Genomic DNA, 21,283 nt, shown 5'->3' with positions numbered 1-21,283 from the left:
AGCCCTATGGGCCTGGTCATCAACTCTCAACTGCTTGTCTGCAGCTGTAGGAACCCTCTGAGGTGTGGCAGGCAGAGGATGGGGTGGGTGCCCAGGCACCTCGCTGAATTTCTGGAGCCCTGCCCACCCCCAACCCTATCCTTGTTACTAATGACATGGGGACCCACCTGCTCCACTGTGCAGCCCCAAGTCTGATCCAAGTCAGGTTCCTGAATGTAAGGAAGCTGAGCATGGGGGCGACAGGGAGGTGGGATGCGCTGAAAAGCTGTAACCATTGCCGCTAAGGCGTATCAGTCTCTGACCAGGTCCAGCAGCCTCCACGTACGTCCGTCATTCAACACACATTTACTGAATGCCCACTGCACACAGGAGTGTAGGTAATAGGATGGTATGACAGTAAAAGTAAGTAAACAACTCCCACTTCTACCTTTCTGGACTATGAAGAGCTCCTCCTGGTCTTCCTTATCATTTCCTATGTGATTACTTCCGGGTCCTCTTGGAGAACAGAGCATTTTGCCTCCCATGCAGTCTGCCACTGCTTGACAGGGAGAAATTCCTCCTGACCTATGTTCCATCAGCTGATCTGGAAGCTGAACCCTTGGAATAAAGACACCTGCATGCTAGTATTTGCAAAAGGAATGGAAAAGAACCCTTAAATATGAGTAAGTCATGGGAGTAGGTATGAAACAGATAGGGTTTTAAGCACATCTCAGTGTCAAATTTTACAGAATAAATACTTCTATTCTATTGCAGTTCACGTGTAAATCCAGGTAGGTATGTCCATATCCCTCTTAGAATGAAATGAACAGCCAAGTGGCCAAAGTTTCCACGACTTTCCTCCTTACTGACCAATCCAACCTCAAGTGTGTGCCTCCTAGGAAAAGGAGAGGACAAAGGTACAAATTCAGTTCCTAAAGTCATTTCTCTCCTTCTGGGAGAGAAAGGCACTATCAAAGTACAAACCCAAGTCAGGGTGCTTTGAAAGATCAAGTCACTTGTTTGTAATAGGAAATCATGTCATCCAGAGTTTTGAAAGTAACTGTGGGGGCTTGTGGTGGGTTGTCGGGGGCAGGAGTGGGTGATATATGTGCAGGGCTAGGTCCGTGGCTCTGGTCAGAGCACTGCCCTGGGTCACTCTGTGCTGGCCCAGGCCTGCTCCATGCCTGGCTGCTGGAAAAACCAGTTCTCTTCTGACCCACAAAGTAATCTGACGGTGGGGCAAACTCAGGATCTCTCTCAGCCCGGAGATCTGACTGCCTCTTCGACCAGTATCCAAAGGAAAATTCTAGTAAAAATGAGAAAGAAAATTATTAGAACAGATTAACAAATCAGTTGAATTTATTGTTACTATTATCTAAGCGTTGCATATATTTCTTAAAAGCCACCACAAACTATCCAAAGAATAAGAATGGCAACAGTAAAACTATGTTACAAGGTATAAATAATACCTACAACCAGTATAAAAGCCCAGGCTAAGAAAAGGGAGTGACTACCTCTAGATGGGAAATATAGAAAAAGAGAAATACAGACAAATCATCTGCTTGACACGACACTGTAGGTATTTCATACCAAAATACAAATTTTGTCCTTTATTGAGTTTTGGAAGACACAAACGGGACCTGCCCAACCTTGTTTGGTATTTCACCTCTATTTCTAACAGTGGCTCTTGCATTTCTCTTACTTTAGCTTTGGATCTTATCAGCTCAGACAGCATGGACTATATTCTACTGAAACGATTTTTTTCAAAGAGGCATAAACCATAGTCTTCCAAAGAGAGGCTGCTGTGGACACTCTAGAGAATTTACCAAAAAAATGTCCATGAAAATTCCCCAGTGGAACCATGTGTGAATCCAGGTTAGTACACTGGCATGCAAACCATTTTCAACTGAACATAAAAGAGGCTGCAAAAAACAGAGCACATGAGAACACCAAACCTTCATAATACTTTAAAGGCAGATCCTGAGAAATGGCATTCCAAAGCTGTAAAACCACACGAGGCAGCACGAAGTTAAAACTTACCCCAAGTGCTTCTGGAAAAAAAACCATTTTCCATTCACTAGAGAGTTCTTACACCTCAGAGCCCACGTCCCTTACCTTTTCCGCGGTCCCACTCCCGGATGTGTGGCACTCCGGGCTTGGTGTCCTTCCTCTCCTGGACAATGACTTCTACCTTGCTATTCTGGGCAGCAGGACGTGGAGCTGGCACAGGCTCTGGCTCCAGTGGCAAAGGCCCAATAACATCTCCATCTATTTTTTGTAAGGGAATAAGACACTGTCATAACAAAGCCTAAAGCTATTTTTAAAAATATAGAACATGCTAATCCTGAAAGTAAAAGTAACCATCAATATTTATGAAGTACCTATCACGTCCCAGGCAGTGGATTAAGTCTTTTGTATACAACAGGTTATTTAATTCTTATAACAGTCCTAATAAATTCAATATTTCCATGTTATCCCCATTTTATAGAGGGGGAAAATTAAGCTCCGAAATGGTACACAGGTAGAAAGTGATACGGGCTGGGGTCCTGGGCTGGGCTGGATGGATTTTAGTCTCTGTGCCCCTCACTATGCCACGCTGCTTCTCCAAACTGGCAATTGCAGGACCAGAAACCCCCAAATCACTCAACTAACATCACAATCTGAGGCGAAGCGAGCAGAGCCAAGGGGATGAAGAGTTGGGGTCTAGTGTAGGCTGTTCAATTTTGGTCACATTTTTTAAATGTAAAAGAAACATGGATTTTTAAAAAACACTGTGGTGGCACTTCACATTTTCCGGACATGACAGATGTTCAGGAGATGGAGCAAAATTAGTGAAACAATCTGCACAGCTTAACATGTTATAGAGACAGCATTTATCTGAAACTAAACAGATGGTTTTCAAATTCCCAAATGTTTCTGGTTTTGTTCAGACATTAGGAAACGGCCCATGGCTTCACATAAGCTTTGTGAGAGCTGGAGGGCTGTACGACCCCTCATACCCACACTCCCTTTTCCTTTGGGTAATAGAATGCCCCCAGGTTTCAGCTGAGCATGTGGCCAGCTTGCTGGAGAGGCCATTTCCCAGCTTCTCCTACAGTGAGGTGTGGCCCACAGGACTGAGCTCTGGCCAGTGGGATGTAAATGCATAGGTCGTATATAAGTTCCCACTCATATCTCTAAAAAGGAAGCTCGTCTCCTTGCCTACCCCTAGGCTGGATCATGAACAGGGAAGCAGGGGAGCAAGCTTTGTGCAGAAGAAAAAATACTCTAGGAAATGGCAGAAATAGCAAGACTGGAGGAAGCCTGGGACTAGATGACCACCTGGGGCAAAGCTGCTCACTTACCCTGGATACCCACTCACCCACCCACCTCCAAGTTGTTAAGTAGAGAAATGGATCTCGGGCCAGGCACGGTGGCTCAAGCCTGTAATCCCAGCACTTTGGGAGGCCGAGAAGGGCGGATCACGAGGTCAGGAGATCGAGACCATCCTGGCTAACATGGTGAAACCCCGTCTCTACTAAAAAATACAAAAAACTAGCTGGGCAAGGTGGCGGGCGCCTGTAGTCCCAGCTACTCGGGAGGCTGAGGCAGGAGAATGGCGTAAACCTGGGAGGCGGAGCTTGCAGTGAGCTGAGATGTGGCCACTGCACTCCAGCCTGGGCAGCAGAGCAAGACTCTGTCTCAAAAAAAAAAAAAAAAAAAAAAAAAAAAAAAAAAAGAAATGGATCTCTATTTTGTTTGAGCCATTCTATGTAGGAGTCTCTAGATTGATGGCAGTTTAGCTTATACTACCACAACTTATACAATAAGCTAGTCTGACACAGCATTTAATAGTGTTTCCAAGGGGAACCGTGCTCCAAGTTCCAAATCACCAACTTCTGCAGCACGGTTCTTTGGTAAGCTTTGGCAAGCTGTCGATATTCGTATTTCTAAATTCTTTTACTACATAACTTTATGAATATAAGTTTCTTTAAATATATATATAAAATAACCAATAGCAAAAAATGTAAGTCTAAAACATATATATGCAAAACTAAACTTTATCTTAAAATATCTCTTTACTAAGTCTCAGTTACAAGACTATGCCATTCTAAGACGCAACACAATGTATTGTTGCTTCATAGCCTCATCTATAGCCTAAAAATATTGAATGTCATTCTGCATCACTTTGGTTATAAAAATTGCTCCTGCCAGTACCTCAAAGGTATACTGTTTGCTTAGATATAAAACTAAATGGCTAATTTTCACGTTGCCAGCCCTATTAGCAAGACGTCAATGGAACAAAATTTTCCCTTTTGAAGTTCAGCAACATAGACATGATATACCTCTGTTTTCTTCCTCTGTTCCACCTTCTTTTGATTTTTTCATCTTTTTTTGTCGAAGTTTGGCAAGTCTTGCCTCTAAGATAGCCTTTCGCTTTTCCTTTATGTTTTCTCGTTTTGTTCTCTGATCTGTTGTCTGAATAGAAAATCAGAAAATTATTTGCTTGAAGCCAAATTTGCAATATTCCTGTTCAAAAAGATGAAATTTTCTTCTAAAAATAGACTAGCTAATTGATCTTCAGGCCACCTCTAAGAAGCTATCCTTGAGATCCTTACAATGAAGCCCTATGAAGTACTCTTATACGAACCCTCCGATGTCTTACAAAGTTTCGTAAGTGTTCAAAGAGCACCTTGCAAGCCTTAACACTCAAGGAAACCAACCCATTCCGTCCTACACCTTAATCCCTTAAGTAACTTACTATTTTCCCATCCAAGCCGCTCCAAAGTACCACATTTGGCACCAGATTTAAAACATCAAAGTTGCACAGGTTACTTGTGAGCAGTTATAAAATTTGAAACACAAAAATAGTATGGCAACTACCTTTATGCAATTCCAAATATCAATTTTAATTTCTAATTAATTTACTAGATTTTTCTGCAGTGTGGTCCAGCAAGAAACCAAGCGCTCGCATCCTTCCTCACAGCCGCTTGGGATTTATCTGTACCTGTTCACGCAGCATCTCTAAGGTTTTCATCTGCTTGTTTCTCAACTCTTTGTCTCGGGCAAAGGCAAAATACCCAACGCCGAGTTGCCGGGCCTCTGAAAGAAGTGCAAATTACCCAAAAGATCAGACTGTCCTGATCATTCAACTACACTCAAGCCACATTTCCTACCAAAGCAAAAAGAAACACAGTGATATTCGGCACAAGTTTTAAAAAGAAAAAGAAAACAGCTAAGTGAAAAAACAAAACACCAAAGAAACACAAAAGTTAGACCAAGTTTTCGTCCTGTTGGCCAAGGGAAGCATAACAAGCGTTTGTTTGCTTTCAGCCATGGGCTGTCTCCACTTCTCTTGGGAAACAATCCCTTGGATTACCAGACCCTCTGTCAGGAAGATATTCCCAATGTGAGTATTTTAAGGCTATGAAGTGAACAAAGGAGATATTTTCAATTTCCAAAGCAGGATCTTTAATTTCCATGTAAAAGCTATTGCTTTATGAATACTTCCCTTAATGTTTGCCATTAGTTTAAGATTAGAAAAAAGATTTGCAAAGCTGCAAGAAAATAGTCATACCATTTTCCCGAATGTCTTCATAATGTACGGGCCCCATGGGCCTCTTCAGGGCCTCTCTTTCTTCTTCCTCCCATTGCTGGCGCTGAAGTTCTTTTCTCATATCTTCAGATAACAGGGTTTTTTCATTAGCAGGACTAACAAAACTAGCAGGAAAACACAGCAAAAACTATCTTCAGATAAGGACTGAGATATCAGTGTTTAAGTACAGTCAACTGCATCATGGATAAGTAACACTACTTGATAAAGAAGACAGGGAACTACAGAGGCTTCTGACCCACAAGACTGCTAGAAAATCAATTACACAGCCTTCACCTTTTTTTCTTTTTTTTTTTTCCTTTTTTTTTGAGACTAGTCTTGCTCTGTTGCCCAGGCTGGAGTGCAGTGTCACAATCTCGGCTCACTGAAACCGCCGCTTCCCAAGTTCAAGGGATTCTCCTGCCTCAGCCTCCCGAGTAGCTGGGATTACAGGCACCTACCACCACATCCGGCTAATTTTTGTATTTTTAGTAGAGACAGGGGTTCACCATGTTGGCTAGGCTGGTTTTGAACTCCTAATCTCAGGTGATCTGCCTACCTTGGCCTCCCGAAGTGCTAGGATTACAGGCATGAGCCACTGCACCTGGCCAGCCTTCGCCCTTCTTACTCAAGCACGAGACTCGTTACGTTAGCATGACGGAATCTTGCCCGAGCACTCAAGACATAAAACTTTCCTTCCACCCAGGTCCTGGGCTGACCAGATGGGAGGTGGCCCAGGCAGGGAGGAGGAACTCTGGGTCTCCTCCTGTGGATGGTCTCTCGTCTGGGGACATGAAAACTGCTTAACATTTTGGCCTGAGTGATGTCTCCTGTCCTTGCAGATGACCAGGCCCTGAGAAGCTCAAGGTTTCCACTCTCCCTTTCTTATGCCAAGCCAAAGGCTATCTGCTGGATGCCTGAACCTGCAGGACTTGGACAAGGTGGAGTTTCTCCCAACACTTCTCACATAAAAGTTCCTGTAGTAAGAGGAATTTATTTTCCTGGATGTTTCAGAGCTATCTCTTAGGTCTTGTGTTTTAGAGTTACCTCTCAGATTTTATGTTTTAGAGTTATCTCTTAGGTCTTAGGTCCTGCTGAAAAATCTAGTTATAAGGTCCTTGGCCAGGCATGGTGGCTCACGCCTGTAATCCCAGCACTTTGGGAGGCCGAGGCGGGCGGATCACAAGGTCAGGAGATCGAGACCACGGTGAAACCCCGTCTCTACTAAAAAAATACAAAAAATTAGCCGGGCGTGGTGGCGGGCGTCTGTAGTCCCAGCTACTCAGGAGGCTGAGGCAGGAGAATGGTGTGAACCTGGGAGGCAGAGCTTGCAGTGAGCCGAGATCGCGCCACTGCACTCCAGCCTAGGCGACAGAGCGAGACTCCGTCTCAAAGAAAAAAAAAAAAAAAAAAGGTCCTTAATTCAAAAATGCAATGATACATAAAGAAAAAGTGAATAAGTTCTCTCCCTGGAGCCACTTGCTTGTGGGAAAATAAAGTATAAATTCTCAAACCACTTTCTCCACAAAGGCTGGTTTGCTGGTTTGGTTTGGGCTTATTCTGTTACTCCGTAGTCCGACATCCTTCAAGGTGAAAGAGACAGCTCTACTCATCCACCAGTCAGGTTGTTCTCCAAGTGTGGATTATGTGTGTATGTGCATGCTAACCACTAAAAAGTGCTTCAATCAATCAATATCTCCTTACTGGAGCAACAGAGATCATTAATTATAAAACAGCCTCCCCTCACAAAACAATCCCTATGGCTGCATTTCAGACCTGGGCAGAGCTCTGCATACCACACACACTTACAGTCTCCCCTGAAGATTTTTATCCATCTCCAGCAGATCTGGCAAATCTTTTCTCATACAGCGCCGGGAACGCCCCAAAGAGTCCACATAATCCACCCTGAAATGAAAGCAAAAGGATGTGAAGGACTTGTACACATGTACAAGCCCCTAAGTCAGGGAGTAGGTGAACAGTGAAGGGGAAAGAGAAGCCTCACTACCAAGAAGAGCCCCCAGCCTCAGAGACCACCACCACTGATAGGAGTATGCGTTTTAAAGCTGACACACAATAAGCTCATTGTGCTCCTTATTAAATATTAGTTTTAGAAACTGTTGACAATAATTTTGATCATTTATGTCTTTGATTTCACAGATAAATCACCCACACAGAATTTTGCTGCAGCATCTATGAACTTACTTTAATCTAGTTGAGACAATTCCAGACATTTTATCAGTATCTTAGTAACTTTGCCTTGTGCCTGAGATTTTCAACTTGCTCATTTCCTCACAGACTTCAAGTCAGACTTTTTCTTCTTTCTCTTATTTCCTCTAATTGGTATAATTCTACCCAATGTATTAGCAATCTCGTAATGTAAGAAATTCACAGTATTTTTCAGAGTTGGACTCTTCTTAATTAGGAGGAAGCCAAACACCATACCTCTCTCCTCATCTTTGCTCAAACTAGACAGTGGTTAGACAGCTAAGCCAGGCAGATAGCAAGGCAAAATGAAATATTCTGACTTCCTACAATAGAAAATATGGACGGATTTTCATGAAAAACATCTCATTTGTAATATGACACAACAGATATTTTACTTTTTAAATTACAGGCAGAGAATCTCCTACAGCCTTTAGCAGGGTACTGAATACACACTTAAGGGTCCAATAAGTACTACCTGGCAGACCAATCTAAGGTCAGATTCGGCAGGTACGTGGCTTTGCTTTTGTTAGCAATTTTTTTTCCTCTCAAGCAATGCTGACTTCAATTGTTAGTTGTGATTTAAAAACTGAGTGTTTACTCTAGTACTGAAGCTGATTATCACAAGAAATAAAACCTCCAACTGCAGCAAGCAGTTTCTTTCTTCCTTTTTTTCCCCCCCAAATGGATGGGGAAGAAAACCATCTAGCCAGATGGTCTGTGTAATTATTTACAGTATCTTGGAAAGATTTTCTACCACCTGGAATTTAACTATCAAAAGGATTTTACAAGCAATTACGATTCTGGAGCTTAATTTAAAAACAAAAAATTGTGTCAGAACTGCTTGCAGAGCGTCTTCCTTCACCATATGGTGGCATGTGACACCTTCAATTGCCCTCCAAACTCTTCAAATCACTGGCAAATTGCTTGTAATCACACAGGCATTAATAAGCAAAAATTTTTAAAAAGACATTAGACGTTTCAAAGGAGATGAGATTTCTGCTTTGAAAAGCAATCATAGACTATTCTGTTTCTGGAGAAGGCCTCCAAAACATACAGATCCCATTAAATAGAAGTGGCAAGACAGTAGTCAGCCACGGCTCCATCTAATCAGCAGTCACTCACTGAGCAACCCCTGCAGGCAAACAAAGCTTTCCTCAGGCAAGGAGAGTAATACAGGAGGGCTAACAGCCATGCCATCTTCCAAGGGTCTGGGGAAGTTAAGGCACACACCCATGAAATGCTTATTAACAACACTGGGTACACAAAAACTACCAAAAGTTTGCTAAAATCTTTTCTGATAATGAGGCCTAGTATGTGTCAATATTAAATAATAGGTAATACCTGAAGAGCAGGAAGTATATTAAGTGCTACCTGACTTTAGATGAGAGAGCAATCACTTAGAGATTAGAAATGATAGGCCAGGCATGGTGGCTCACGCCTGTAATCCCAGCACTTTGGGAGGCCCAGGCGGGAGGATTGCTTGAGCCAAGGAGTTCAAGAAGAGCCTAGGCAACATAGTGAGACCCTGTTTCTACAAACAAAAAATTAAAAACTGAGGCAGGAGGATTGCTTCAGCCCAGGAGTTCGAGGCTACAATGAGCCATGATCATGCCACTGCACTCCCGCCGGGGTGACGGAGTGTGGAGACCTTGCCTCAAAAACAAATAAATAAAAAAGAAAGAAATGATGAAGAAAGGCACCAAAAGAAGAGACTGTATGTTCTTCTCTTTCGGTTCCTTATAGCTTGCAGGCTGTTCAAGCCTGTTCCAAATGGTACCAAATGGTACCTGTTCCAAACGGTACCAAATTATTTAGATGTAAGAAAGTCGGTAAGAAGATACCTGTTTTATCCCAATGAGAATGTTATTTCTGAACCAACATGGACACCCTCAGTGGAATGAAGATGCAGTTTCTCTGCCATCCACAGTAGCTGGGACTGCTCTCTTCAGCTCATCAATGACTACCCACAGGGCCAAAGGCTGACAAAAGATCAACGCCTGCTGCAAAGAGTCCTGAGAAGTTCCTAACAAATGCCCACTATAAGGAGGCTATTCCAGCCTTGAAAGGAGGATGAGAAGGATCCCAAAGGCAAGAGAGTGTGTTCCCAGAAAATTGTCAGAGCATCAGTACAGCTCTCAGCAATTTCAAGAACGGCTGAATAGTTTCCAAACAATAATATCTTAGGTAGAAAAAAATCATTGTAACAGAATTCCCATTCTGGTGTCTCTACTTACTGATAGTCTCTTTAAGGAAAAGACGAGTTTGGTTCTTCTATCATTCATCTACATATAGGCAAAATTCAGGAAATGTCAATAACAAAGGTTTACAAAATGCCTGCTTATACTTCACAGGCAGCAGTTTCTTGTATAGCCCAGAACACTCTTACTTCTTGAAGGGGGGTTAAAGTAAAGGGTCATGGGAATGAGGCAGTATAATCTCTATTTTATAAGGGAAGATCCTGAGCCTCAAAGACTGAGAAACCTGATTAAGATCATACAGTCAGTGAGAGGTACAGCTGGAACCGTCCAAGGCCCATGAGTCCACACCACACTGCCAAACAATGTCACAGTCAGAGTAAGACATACAGGGCCACCACTGCCGGCTTCATTCTCCTAGATGGCAGCTCTCTACCATGTCAGAACGAGGACACAGGTAAGGCAGCAGCACAGGTACAAAAGGAAGGCGCTCTGCCCGCACTGTTTCATGTTAGTGATCCAGGCAAACCAAGTCTGCCACGCAGAGTCTCCTTGGGCCTGGCACAGGGCTGGGCACACAGCAGGAGCTCAGTCAGTATTTGTAATTATATGTAATTATTGTAATTATGTCTTCATTTGAGCTACTGTTTTTACATCCATAATAACCTAATCTAACCTAACTTAAAAGGAAGTCTCAAAAGAACACCCAGAAACAATAAAGAGAAATGGCTTGATAACAACCCAACAAAATCACTCCCAAAATGTCAGCACAAGTCTGAGGATGTTCCTCAGAGCTAATCCATGATGTTACCAACCATTCTTCACTGGGGTCTTGGGGAGGAGGGATGTCTCCCTCAGGAAGGTTTTCCTCATCGTCGTCCCTTTCTCCTGCCTTTTGAGAATCTCTATGGGCACCAGATGCCTCCATTTCTTTGCGCTTGTCTATGATCTTCTGCGTGAAATCCACAAGGTACATATCCTCCACTTCTTCATCTACAACATAAAAATCAGTTTTCAGACATCAAAAAGGAAAATCACACATGGAATTGACAAGAAGCAGTCACATTCATTGCCTGGTGGCCCCATCACCCCTGATGGCTCATCAGACAATGCCTCCACTCCCCAAACGTTTACAAAGACACAGCCACCTTGGGAACTGACACATACTACACAAAAAAATCTTGAAAAAGCCTAAAGTTTTCTGTTGCCTCATCAATACACTACCTGAGTAAGCAAAACCATCTTAGAATGTCATTTTAAGATAACACAACAGTCTGATTTTATGCAACTCATCCAACCAATTACATCATACAGAAGCAAAACTGCATTTTCCGTGTCATCAGATCAGGACAGTAGAACTTCTTGCTTTAGGTGTTACATATCTGTCTCATCATGTGGGCTAGATCACTAACCCTAATTATACTGTTGTGGTTTGGTAAATGTTTTAAAGATCATAATACAGGTAAAAGAAGTCATCTGAGTTCTTGTCAAGCCAATGAACACCAATTCCAGGCAAGGCATGGAGCGAGACCCTACAGGACATATACAGATATGCAAGACACTCTGCCCACAGGGCTTATGGTCCACTTAAGGAGCTAAAACACACACTGAAAGTTAAACAACAATCCGTGACACCTAATTTAACCCAGGATAGCTCATGTAGCACAAATTATGTATACCTAAAGTTTCACTACGCTGGATTTAGGACACAGTCATTTGAGTATTTTTCTCTGATGACAGAGATTAAGCTACATTGAACTGACATTAGGCTTCCTATTACCAGTGGTGGTGTTTTCCCCACCTTAGGGTGAAGAAAAACTGAGGCTCCAAAACATAACTTGCCCAAACTTGTAGGTCTGACATATCTATCAGGAGGTGGGCTTGCTGGCTTTGACAAAATCAGGTTTCTATACTCACACTCCTTTGGACCTGATTTCTATATTAACAATATAAGTAAAGTTTGAATCAAAAGAGAAAAGACTTTAATAAAATAAACTTTTTTTTTTTTAGATGCAGTCTCACTCTGTCGCCCAGGCTGGAGTGCAGTGGCACCATCTTGACTCACTGCAACCTCCACCTCCCGGGTTCAAGTAATTCTCCTGCCTCAGCATGCCGAGTAGCTGGGACTACAGGCGCCTGCCACCACGCCCGGCAAATTTTTGCATTTTTAGTAGAGACGGGGTTTCGCTTGGCCAGGTTGGTCTCAAACTCCTGACCTTGTGATCCGCCCACCTCGGCCTCCCAAAGTGCGGGGATTGCAGGTGTGAGCCACCATGCCCAGCCTAAAATAAACTTATTTTTAAAAACCACAAAATTCCTGAAATAGAGAGGAGATGTAGTCTGAGTTATAAGGCCATAGGCTAGCGAGGCCTCCCAGTAGGCGGCCATCCTGCTGCTTCTTCAGGAAGAAGGCAAACCCTCTCCTACAGTGCTTAGCTTTGTTGAGTGTCTGACCTTCCCGTGCTGGGCTCCTGCTGTACAGGGAACGTGCCCCTGCGGTCTGGGAAGCAGCAGCCAGGGACCTAGGACCAGCCTTGCCTCTCTCCTACTGTACCTGGGCCCCAGCCATGCTAGGCTAGGTGACTCTGTTGACCTCTGGCCCTGCCCTTCCTCGGCTGGTCTGCTCACCAATCTAGCCCTGCAGGATTCCTTTCTCCAGCTTGCCAAAGGTAAGCCCAACTTCTCCCAAAAGACTTCCCTGATTACATATTCACTTTCCCTGCCTTTTGGGAATGAAATAGGCACTGCCTCATAAAATCTCTTCTACTGTTGTCTAATTATGGATTGGGTTTTTTCTGGGGGATATGAGATAAGGGAGTTTTTTTTTTTTTTTTTTTTTTTTTTTTTTTTTTAGAGACAGGGTCTCACTCTGTCACCTAGGCTGGATCATAGATCAATAGATCACTATACCCAGGATGCAGTGGCAGGATCAACAGCTCACTGTAACCTCAAACTCCTGAGCTCAAGCCTCACCCTCTTAAGTAGTGGGGCTATAGGCATGAACCACCATGTCCAGTTAATTTTTAAATTACTTTTTGTAGAGACAGAGTCTCACTATGTTGCCCAGGCTGGTCTCAAACTCCTGACCTCAGGTGATCTGCCCGCCTTGGCCTTCCAAAGTGCTGGAATTACAAGCGTAAGCCACTACACCCAAACAGATTTAGAGCAATTATAAGCACATCACAGAAAAAAAAAAAAAAAAAAAATAGAGGGATAATAGGGAAAGAAAAAAGTAACTCTAGCACCTGACAGAACCACAGTTCCACCCAGCCCCACCCACCCTGTTTTAGCACAGCTGTAATTGCAGGTAACTGTGACTGACTCAGACCTTGTTCCCTAACTTTGCTTTGTTCTGTGCCATTTTCCTCGGAGGATGACCCTGCCTTGAGGGCAGAGGCACAGGATCTGGCTTCCAGTACTTGTTTCTCCCTTCCAGGCACCTAACATGCTGCCAGGCACCCACCAGACACTTGGTAAATTATTGCTGATTTTCTTGTCTCTGTACAGCCACAGAAAGTAAAATTTTGATGTCTAAATGTTCTCTCTACTCCTACAGTTATTTTAACAAGTAATGTAATATCAAAGGGCTGTATGAATTATAGAAAATGAAGTAGAAATAAAAAATTTTATTTACCTATAAAGTCTCCTTTAGTCATTTTTTCATATAATTTGGCTTTTTCTTCCAATTTTTCCCTAGGAGAAAAAAAATACAAGTATTAGAAATAGTCTTAAAACTGTTCATCCTGGTTGCCCCCCCACTCCCTGCCTGACAGGTATCATCTGCCCATGAGGCCCAGCCTCATGGGGTCAAGACAACCACAACCAGCACAGACCACACCATCCTGAGGAGACCCTCAGACCACCCTCCCCCATGTCTGCTCTGTCAAGGAAAACAGAAGCTCCGTGAGTGCATGGCCTGTGTCCTCTTATTCATCACTGGGTCCCAGGGCCTAAAATGACGCTTGGCACACAGCAGGTTCTCAATCAATATTTGATGAATGAATAAGTGAATCAACTGACTTAAGATTCCAACAACTTAACTGCCAACTTAAAACAAATATCAACATTCCAACAAAGCAGCCTCTCTGCTCACAGTAATCCTGATGACATGTATTTTTCAGTGGTACAGACCAGGAGAGGGTGAGCAATTCTTTATTCTGGAAATACTTAATGATGGTAAAGAGAAGCCCCAAAGAGGTCATCTGCGAGTTCTCCTGTGAATGATCACTCTTAATCACAATGTCAGAAATATTCCTCTTTTATTTTACACATCCATTCGCCACGCACTTATTGCACACCTCCTACCTGCCAAGCACTGTTTTAGGTACTGAGGACTCACAGGAACAAGAAAAAGTCCCAGTTTCCTGGGAGTTTCCATTCTAGAGATGGAGAAGGACAATAAAGCTAAATAAATAAAGCAATGAAAAGGAGGATTTGAGACTGTGAGAAGAGCTGTAAAGGGAACAGACACATGCCAGCAGAGGCCCCTTGACCCGCAGTAATGCAGTGCATGGTGGACCAGCTCACTCATATCAGGCTTCTAAGACCCCTATTTTGGAGGGCTCTTATGTAACTAGCTGATCATCAGAGGATCTTACTGTTTTAATGAAAAGAAAACTAAAAAAAATTTAAAAGTCAAACAAAACACAAAGCAACAAGTGTCCGGTTAGAGTGAGTGAGCAGGACACTAACTCAGAGACGGCAGTCAGGGGAAACCTTTTCGAACATGACAGCTTAGCCATGGTTTGCACAGCAAGAAGCAGCCAACCACAGGAGGATCTGGGGGCAGGGGAGGCAGGGCAGAAAAAGGAAAGATTAAGTGAGAATGAGCTTGACATTTTCAAGGAAGAGAGACCAGTAGAGCAGAGGGCGCTGAGCAAAACAGAGAATGGTGCAAAATAGACAGAGACAGGCAAGAACGAGAGCACGTGAGAAAGGATATGAAACTTGGTGCGGTGTAGCAACAGTTTTCAGGGGTCAGGAACAGTCTACAAGTGGATAATCGAGATCAAGGAAGGTGTCAGGGAAACAGCCGCTGGATTTAGTGGATGAGGATGTCACCAGTGACTTTAAAGAACAATTTCTTCTGTTGAGTTAGAAAGATGGAATTCAGAGCATGACAGCAGGGACACTGTCTGCAACCTCTAAGTGCCAGACACTATGTATCTCCTTTAATTCCCTGAAGGACTTCATAACCTAAGTATTAACCACCTCACTTCACAGATAAAGAGTCTTAATGGATAACTAATTTGCCCAAGGCCTTCCACCTCAAAAACGCCTGGGACTGTGCTTGTGTGTTCTGAGCTCTGGAGGGAGGCAGATGTCCTGCAGATGTCTTGACTCCCACAACACAGCAAAACCAAAGTGCTTCAGAAAAGTTACTGCATAGAAAAAGCACAGCAAAGTGCCAAGAAAAAACTCTTGATATACAGAGCAAAATAATAAAAGATCATGGTACCTTTGGACAAAATTAAAATTCTGAGAATATGTCCAAGAGTGGGAAATGTCTCAAAACTGATCATATCTTTAAGTAAAGCCTGAGGTCTGTTGGGGACAGGTCAAATGTTAAGAAAAAAAGTCCACAAATGGGCTAATATTCTGCCTTCTATTTTCAGACCCAAGATAGCTGAGCAACCTTGGCAATTCTGTTTGCAACTACAGAATTTTATTATTCCATGTATCCAAAAGCATGTCATGCCAAACATTAAAGCCTGGGATTCTCTCTGAGAGTGAAGCTGTCTTTTCTTTAGAAAAATAATAAAGATGGAATGACAGAATTAGAAAAATCATCATTCTGAAACCAGCAATGTGATAAATGATAACTATGAAGACTCATTAATGGTAACAAATCATTGCATGGAAACGAGTTGGTGAAGAGGATTTTCACACAGTCTCCAAATTTCCCACTTCAGATTACTATTAATTGCACTTCAGATTACTATTAATTACAAATTGAGGAGGCACCTTTACAGTGGTGAAATCAAGTATGCATACCTTAACCAAGTAATCAAACCTATCATCACCAATAATGACTCATACTGACCTTATAAGCCTCCTGATGTGATTCAATGGGAAGGATACAACACCGTCTACATATTATTCTTACCAAAAACATTTCATGTGACTCTAATTGGTTGTGGGACATCGCAGAACTAACTGGCCTGGACCCTTAAAAACGTTAATGGCATAACAGACAACCAAAAGGCAAGGGAATTGTTCTAGATTTAAAAAGACTAAACAGATTTGACAACTACATACAATGTGTAATCTTTGAATCCTGGATTAATCTTTTTTTTTTAAATCTATAAAGTACATAATTGTACTGGGACAACTGGTGAAATCTGAATATGGACCACAAAATAGGTAATACTCATTTATCAGTGTTAAAGTTCTTGGGTATGATAGTGGTATTGTGGTTATGTAGGAAAATGTCCTTGTTCTCAGAAGATATATGCTGAAAGATTTAGAGGGAAAGTATGATGCTTAACAAAGTCTCTCCATACACGCATGTGTGTGTGTGAGAGAGAGGGAAAGCACCTGTGACAAGATGTTAACTAGGGAATTTAGGTGAAGAATACTAGAATGTTCTATGTACGCTTAAAGTTTTTCAAAATAAAAGGGTGGGGGGAAAATTTAGGGTTTCTAAATTCTAATGTCATCCCACCTAGCCCACACCATGGGGACACTTCTTAATAATGTATTGATAATCTTAGTGTCTAACAAAGGCTGAAAGCAGGAATGTTTCATCTTATAAACTGTGACTATGTCTTACCTTTTTATGATAAGACTACAGATATAGCTGCAAATTATATTATTTTTAGAGTACTTAGAGTATTGGGCTAGAAAGATGTTAAAAATAAAATTTGTAAATCAAAAAGAACAAAATTTGAACTTCTATGTCTCTGCCTGGGCAGCCTCAAAGGTAACTATATTTACCAGAGTTTATAACTTTACCTTGCTTTGTCTAAAGTCTTCTGTTCTTCAATCTTCTGTTCAGCATCCTTCTCAGCTCGATTTGAAACGCCTACATTCTGTTTGCTCCAGATACTTGGTTTCTGGAGAATAATTTTAGAAGACAAAACAGAACCACATGATTGCCAAAAAAATCTACTTGTGCATCAGGAAAAAAAAAAAAAAAACAAAGGAGATCATGAGATCTTATGAATCAATGGAGATAACTAGATAAGCTGTGTCCTACAAAGAAACTGATTATATGTGGCAAGCAGGAGCTAAAAAAAGAGCCCTCAATTACATAAATAACTTATTTATTTATTTATTTATTTTGAGACCGGATCTCACTCTGTCACCCAGGCTCGAGTGTGGTGGTGCGATCTCGGCTCACTGCAGCCTCAACATCCTGAGCTCAAGTGATCCCCCCACTTCAGCTTCCCCAGTAGCTGGGAATACAGATGCGCACCACCATGCCTGACTAATTTTTTTTTTTTTGCAGAGATAGGGTTTTGCCATGTTGCTCAGGCTGGTCTTGAACTCCTGGGGTCAAGTGATCTGCCTGCCTCGGCCTTCCAAAGTGATGGGATTAGAGGCGTGGGCCACCACGCCCAGCCTAAAGAGCTTCTTGAGTGCAGAATCACTTCCTACTATCTTTTATCTCCTTAATGATTACAACCTAAATCAAGACTAATGAAAATGTACATATTACAGAGAATTAGTAATACAAATAGTAGACACTATTACCTATAAAACTGGAAAAATCATTCACAGCTCTTATTCACCCTGATATTTTCTGCTATATTCCTATATTATCTAATTGTTTATCTCTATTTGGATACCTAACACCTATAGAACCAGATAACCTTCCATCTGTTTACGAAATGTAAACAATCCACATTTTTCCAAAAGAAGTGCTAAAGAATTACCACATTACTATGCACTTTTATATAATCTTACTAATTTCTATTTTAATAACATTTCATGCAAATGTTAAACACAAGATATTTTTTCCTCAACATTTATGTGTACAGATACCACTGACAACCTTAAAACACTTAAATATGGTATAATTCTCTCATGTTTGGAACCAATGGAGATCATCAGATCTTATTTTTTACCTTGTTAGTTGTTTTTGGTTTTCCAAAAACTCCAGAATCTTTTAGAAGTTTTTCTTGTTTGAATTCTTCTTGCTTTCGGAAGAGTTCGGCCTTAAGATCTACCAACTAGAATAAAAGCAGTAAGTAAACAAAAATATTAAATTTTTGCAGATGACTGGATTGCTAAATTATTTTAATTTCCAAAGGAATATTTCAAGTTCTGCTAAATGGACAAATATGGCTAAAAAACTAAATGTTTAAATAACTTAATGTTTAAATGTAGAATCCAGTACACAAATTAAGCTAAGTCATGTTTCATTCTACCTCTGCTGCAAATGCATTTTTACTCTAACTTTCAACACCTGAGGCTTTCCTTAGTCAAGGAGAAAGTGATAAAGCAAAATAAAATTAATGAAGTCTGCATCTTTTAGTTTCAGATTAAACTTGCGTTATTAAGCACCTTCTCTGTGACTAGCACTGCACTCATTTAATCATCACTACTTATTATTTCTACAGGGAAATGCCGTTATTCCAAAACTATCTGAGCATCCAGTTTGTGCATGGTACTTAACACTGAAGAGCAGAACATAAACATGAATTAGACATACTCTCTACCTCAAAGAGCCTACAATGTAACAAGGAAAGTAATTTATAATACTAGCAAAATGTAACAAATGACTCTAGAATGGAAGAAAGTAGCACACAAGTTCAGATAAGGGAGCATTTCCTTCCGAGCAGAGTGATCAGAGAAAGCTTTGAGCAGAGCCTTTAAAGACACATTATTTCAACAGCTAGAAATAAAATAGACTGGGTGAATTGTAACAGCTCCACGTCTGACTTAATCCATTTCAAAAACCGTAAGTTTGGCTGAATCTCACAGTTCAAGAAGAGGAAAGAAGGCCAAGGCATAGGGAGTGGGGCAGTTGGGTGAGTATTAGTGCCTTTCCCTCAGCTACAGTTGTCACCCCTGCCTACTCTGCAAAAGATAAAACAACAGTTCCCTTTTTAAGGGTCCAGGTACAGCTGCTTATATGGATGGGCATTTGTAAATCACATACTTAATCACTGACTTAACCATCAGATACTTAAAAAATCACTTTACTTGTTAAGGAAAATAAAAATGGCTGAGTTCAATTTCCATTTTGGAAGAAATTGATTTAAAAGGTAATCATTTAAAAATGCAAAGGGCAGTTTCACTGCAGACCCTAATACTGTAAATTCTTAAAAACAAATGAAAAACTTCTTTTTCTTCTCAGCTTACTTAACCACACCAAATTTTCCAGCCACATATCTTCCTAGTCTACAATGGCCTTTGACTTTAAAAGATGCTAAAAAAATTGTAAATTCTCAAATAGCATTCTTATTACAATTATTGCTAATTTTAGCCTATCAGTATAGGTTGGCTTTAATATTTATAGCTTTTTGGTTCCTGATCTTCAAACAAACATAATAACTAGTACCAATTTTAACCAATACTAGTTACCAATAATAACTAGTACTCAAATATTGGGACACCTATGTTTTCCTTCATACTCCCTTTGTGTACTAATACTCTTAAGTAAATTCAAGATTAAATCAAAGGTTGGGCAATTTGCTCTGATGATGAAAAGGCAGCAGCTCTGGAGTCAGCTAGACTGAATGAGCAAGGGTCTATCACTAAGATTTCTTCTCCCGCCCCAGCCCCAGACGGAGTTTGGCTCTTGTTGCCCAGGCTGGAGTGCAATGGTGCAATCTCGGCTCACCGCAACCTCCGCCTCCAAGGTTCAAGCGATTCTCCTGCCTCAGCCTTCCGAGTAGCTGGCATTACAGGCATGCGCCACCACGCCCGGCTAATTTTTTTTATTTTTAGTAGAGACAGGGTTTCTCCATGTTGGTTAGGCTGGTCTCGAACTCCCGACCTCAGGTGATCCGCACGCCTCGGCCTCCCAAAGTGCTGGGATTACAGGCGCGAGCACAGGCCTGAGCCACCGCGCCCGGCTATCACTAAGATTTCTGTATGTAAGCTGGGGAAAGCTACTTCATCTTTCTGGGCCTCAATTTCATCATCTATAAAACGGAGATATTAATAGCACCTACCTCCTAAAGCCATTGGGAGGATTAGTGAGAGTGCATATAAAGTGCTGGCACAAAATGTGTACTTAGAACATGTTTTCTTTCTAGGGTAGCTGATTTAATAAAACTGCTTACATCCTTTCAGACTTCACAGTTCCCTATGGCTGCATTAACAACTATTTAGTTCCAGGTGGGGTACGCTGGGCACTTTCGGCTCCTGTGGAATATGTCACATTCTAAAGTTCTGGGAGGACTTTGGGGGTCCCTGAATGGAGGAGAAACCAGGAAGAGGATATGTCTGCATAGCAAAAAGAAGCTACGGTTCCTCCCGACTGTAAGGGAGAAGGCTGGCGAGGTGCAGGTCCTTGCGGGCAGGGCAGAGGGAGGTAGGGAGATTCCTAACCCACGGGACACCAGGTTCAGGTCCGTGTCTGAGGGTTCTGGTTCGGGCGCGTGTCAGAGAAGAGAAGCCCAGTTCAGGATCCTGTAAGAAAACTGAACCGGATCCCCGTTGGAGAAGAAAATCCAGGTCGGGGATTCCTGTTTGAGGGGAGAGGTCAGATCTCTGGGTCCCCGACTGAAGAAACAAGCTAGGTCGACATTCTTGTCTGATGGAGATAGGGTGAACCCGGAGCCCATGGAGTTACCTCATACCCTCACTCACCGAGGAGGCCGTGACGTCCAAAGGTTTTTTCCTACGGTCCATGGTCGTGCCGCAGTGACCCGGCCCAAGAGCAACCCTTCGCACCCGAAGCAGGCCTCGTAAACCTACCTCCGTCGCAACCGGAAGTGTCTTCGATAACGACACTGAGTTTGCGTGAGTTTGCGACGCGAGTTTGTCAGCTCAACGCCATCTTGAGAAGGTCAAAGTGTGGTGCGTATTACGTTCGCCATCATTTTGGAAAGGTCAGAGAGTGCGGAGGTTGTCGCTAACTGCTAAGGTCATCTTGAGGGCGGAAGGTAACAAGATTAGCGTGGGCGCCATCTTGAGAAGGGCCGAAAAAGCTTTTGATTGTGATGGACGCCATATTGGGTGGGGCGGATGTGGGGTTGGGGACAAAGATAACGCCGTCTTGGGTAAGGCTGACGCTTGAGTGAGTGAACTCGAGCGTCTCGGGAAAGGTGGATTGGGAGGACCGGAAGAATCTAACTACAATTCGACGACCTGCTGCCTGGCACTTTTCACACGTTAAATAGTTGGTTCTTAGAAGAGCGTACGAGATAAGGATTAT

At 42.3% G+C, this 21,283-nt stretch overlaps 1 protein-coding gene across 1 annotated transcript; it reads right to left on the bottom strand.

The window, feature by feature from the left end:
- Positions 1 to 977: 977 nt before the first annotated feature.
- On the bottom strand, positions 978 to 20,836 carry CCDC174 (coiled-coil domain containing 174). The gene is made up of 11 exons (XM_050781724.1): positions 20,716 to 20,836; positions 18,021 to 18,125; positions 16,906 to 17,006; positions 13,586 to 13,644; positions 10,767 to 10,944; positions 7,361 to 7,456; positions 5,537 to 5,679; positions 4,967 to 5,061; positions 4,305 to 4,437; positions 2,095 to 2,247; positions 978 to 1,285 (listed from the first exon to the last, which is right to left on the bottom strand). Exons 1-11 carry the CDS (start codon positions 20,755 to 20,757, stop codon positions 987 to 989), a joined length of 1,404 nt encoding a protein of 467 aa, XP_050637681.1. The 5' UTR covers positions 20,758 to 20,836; the 3' UTR covers positions 978 to 986.
- Between the last annotated feature and the right edge of the window lie 447 nt (positions 20,837 to 21,283).

The sequence above is a fragment of the Macaca thibetana genome, chromosome 2 (assembly GCF_024542745.1).
Source record: "Macaca thibetana thibetana isolate TM-01 chromosome 2, ASM2454274v1, whole genome shotgun sequence".
In the NCBI taxonomy this organism is placed as follows: Eukaryota; Metazoa; Chordata; class Mammalia; order Primates; family Cercopithecidae; genus Macaca; species Macaca thibetana.
Note: the sequence above shows the minus strand (reverse complement) of the source record. Positions and strands in the feature narration are given on the sequence as shown.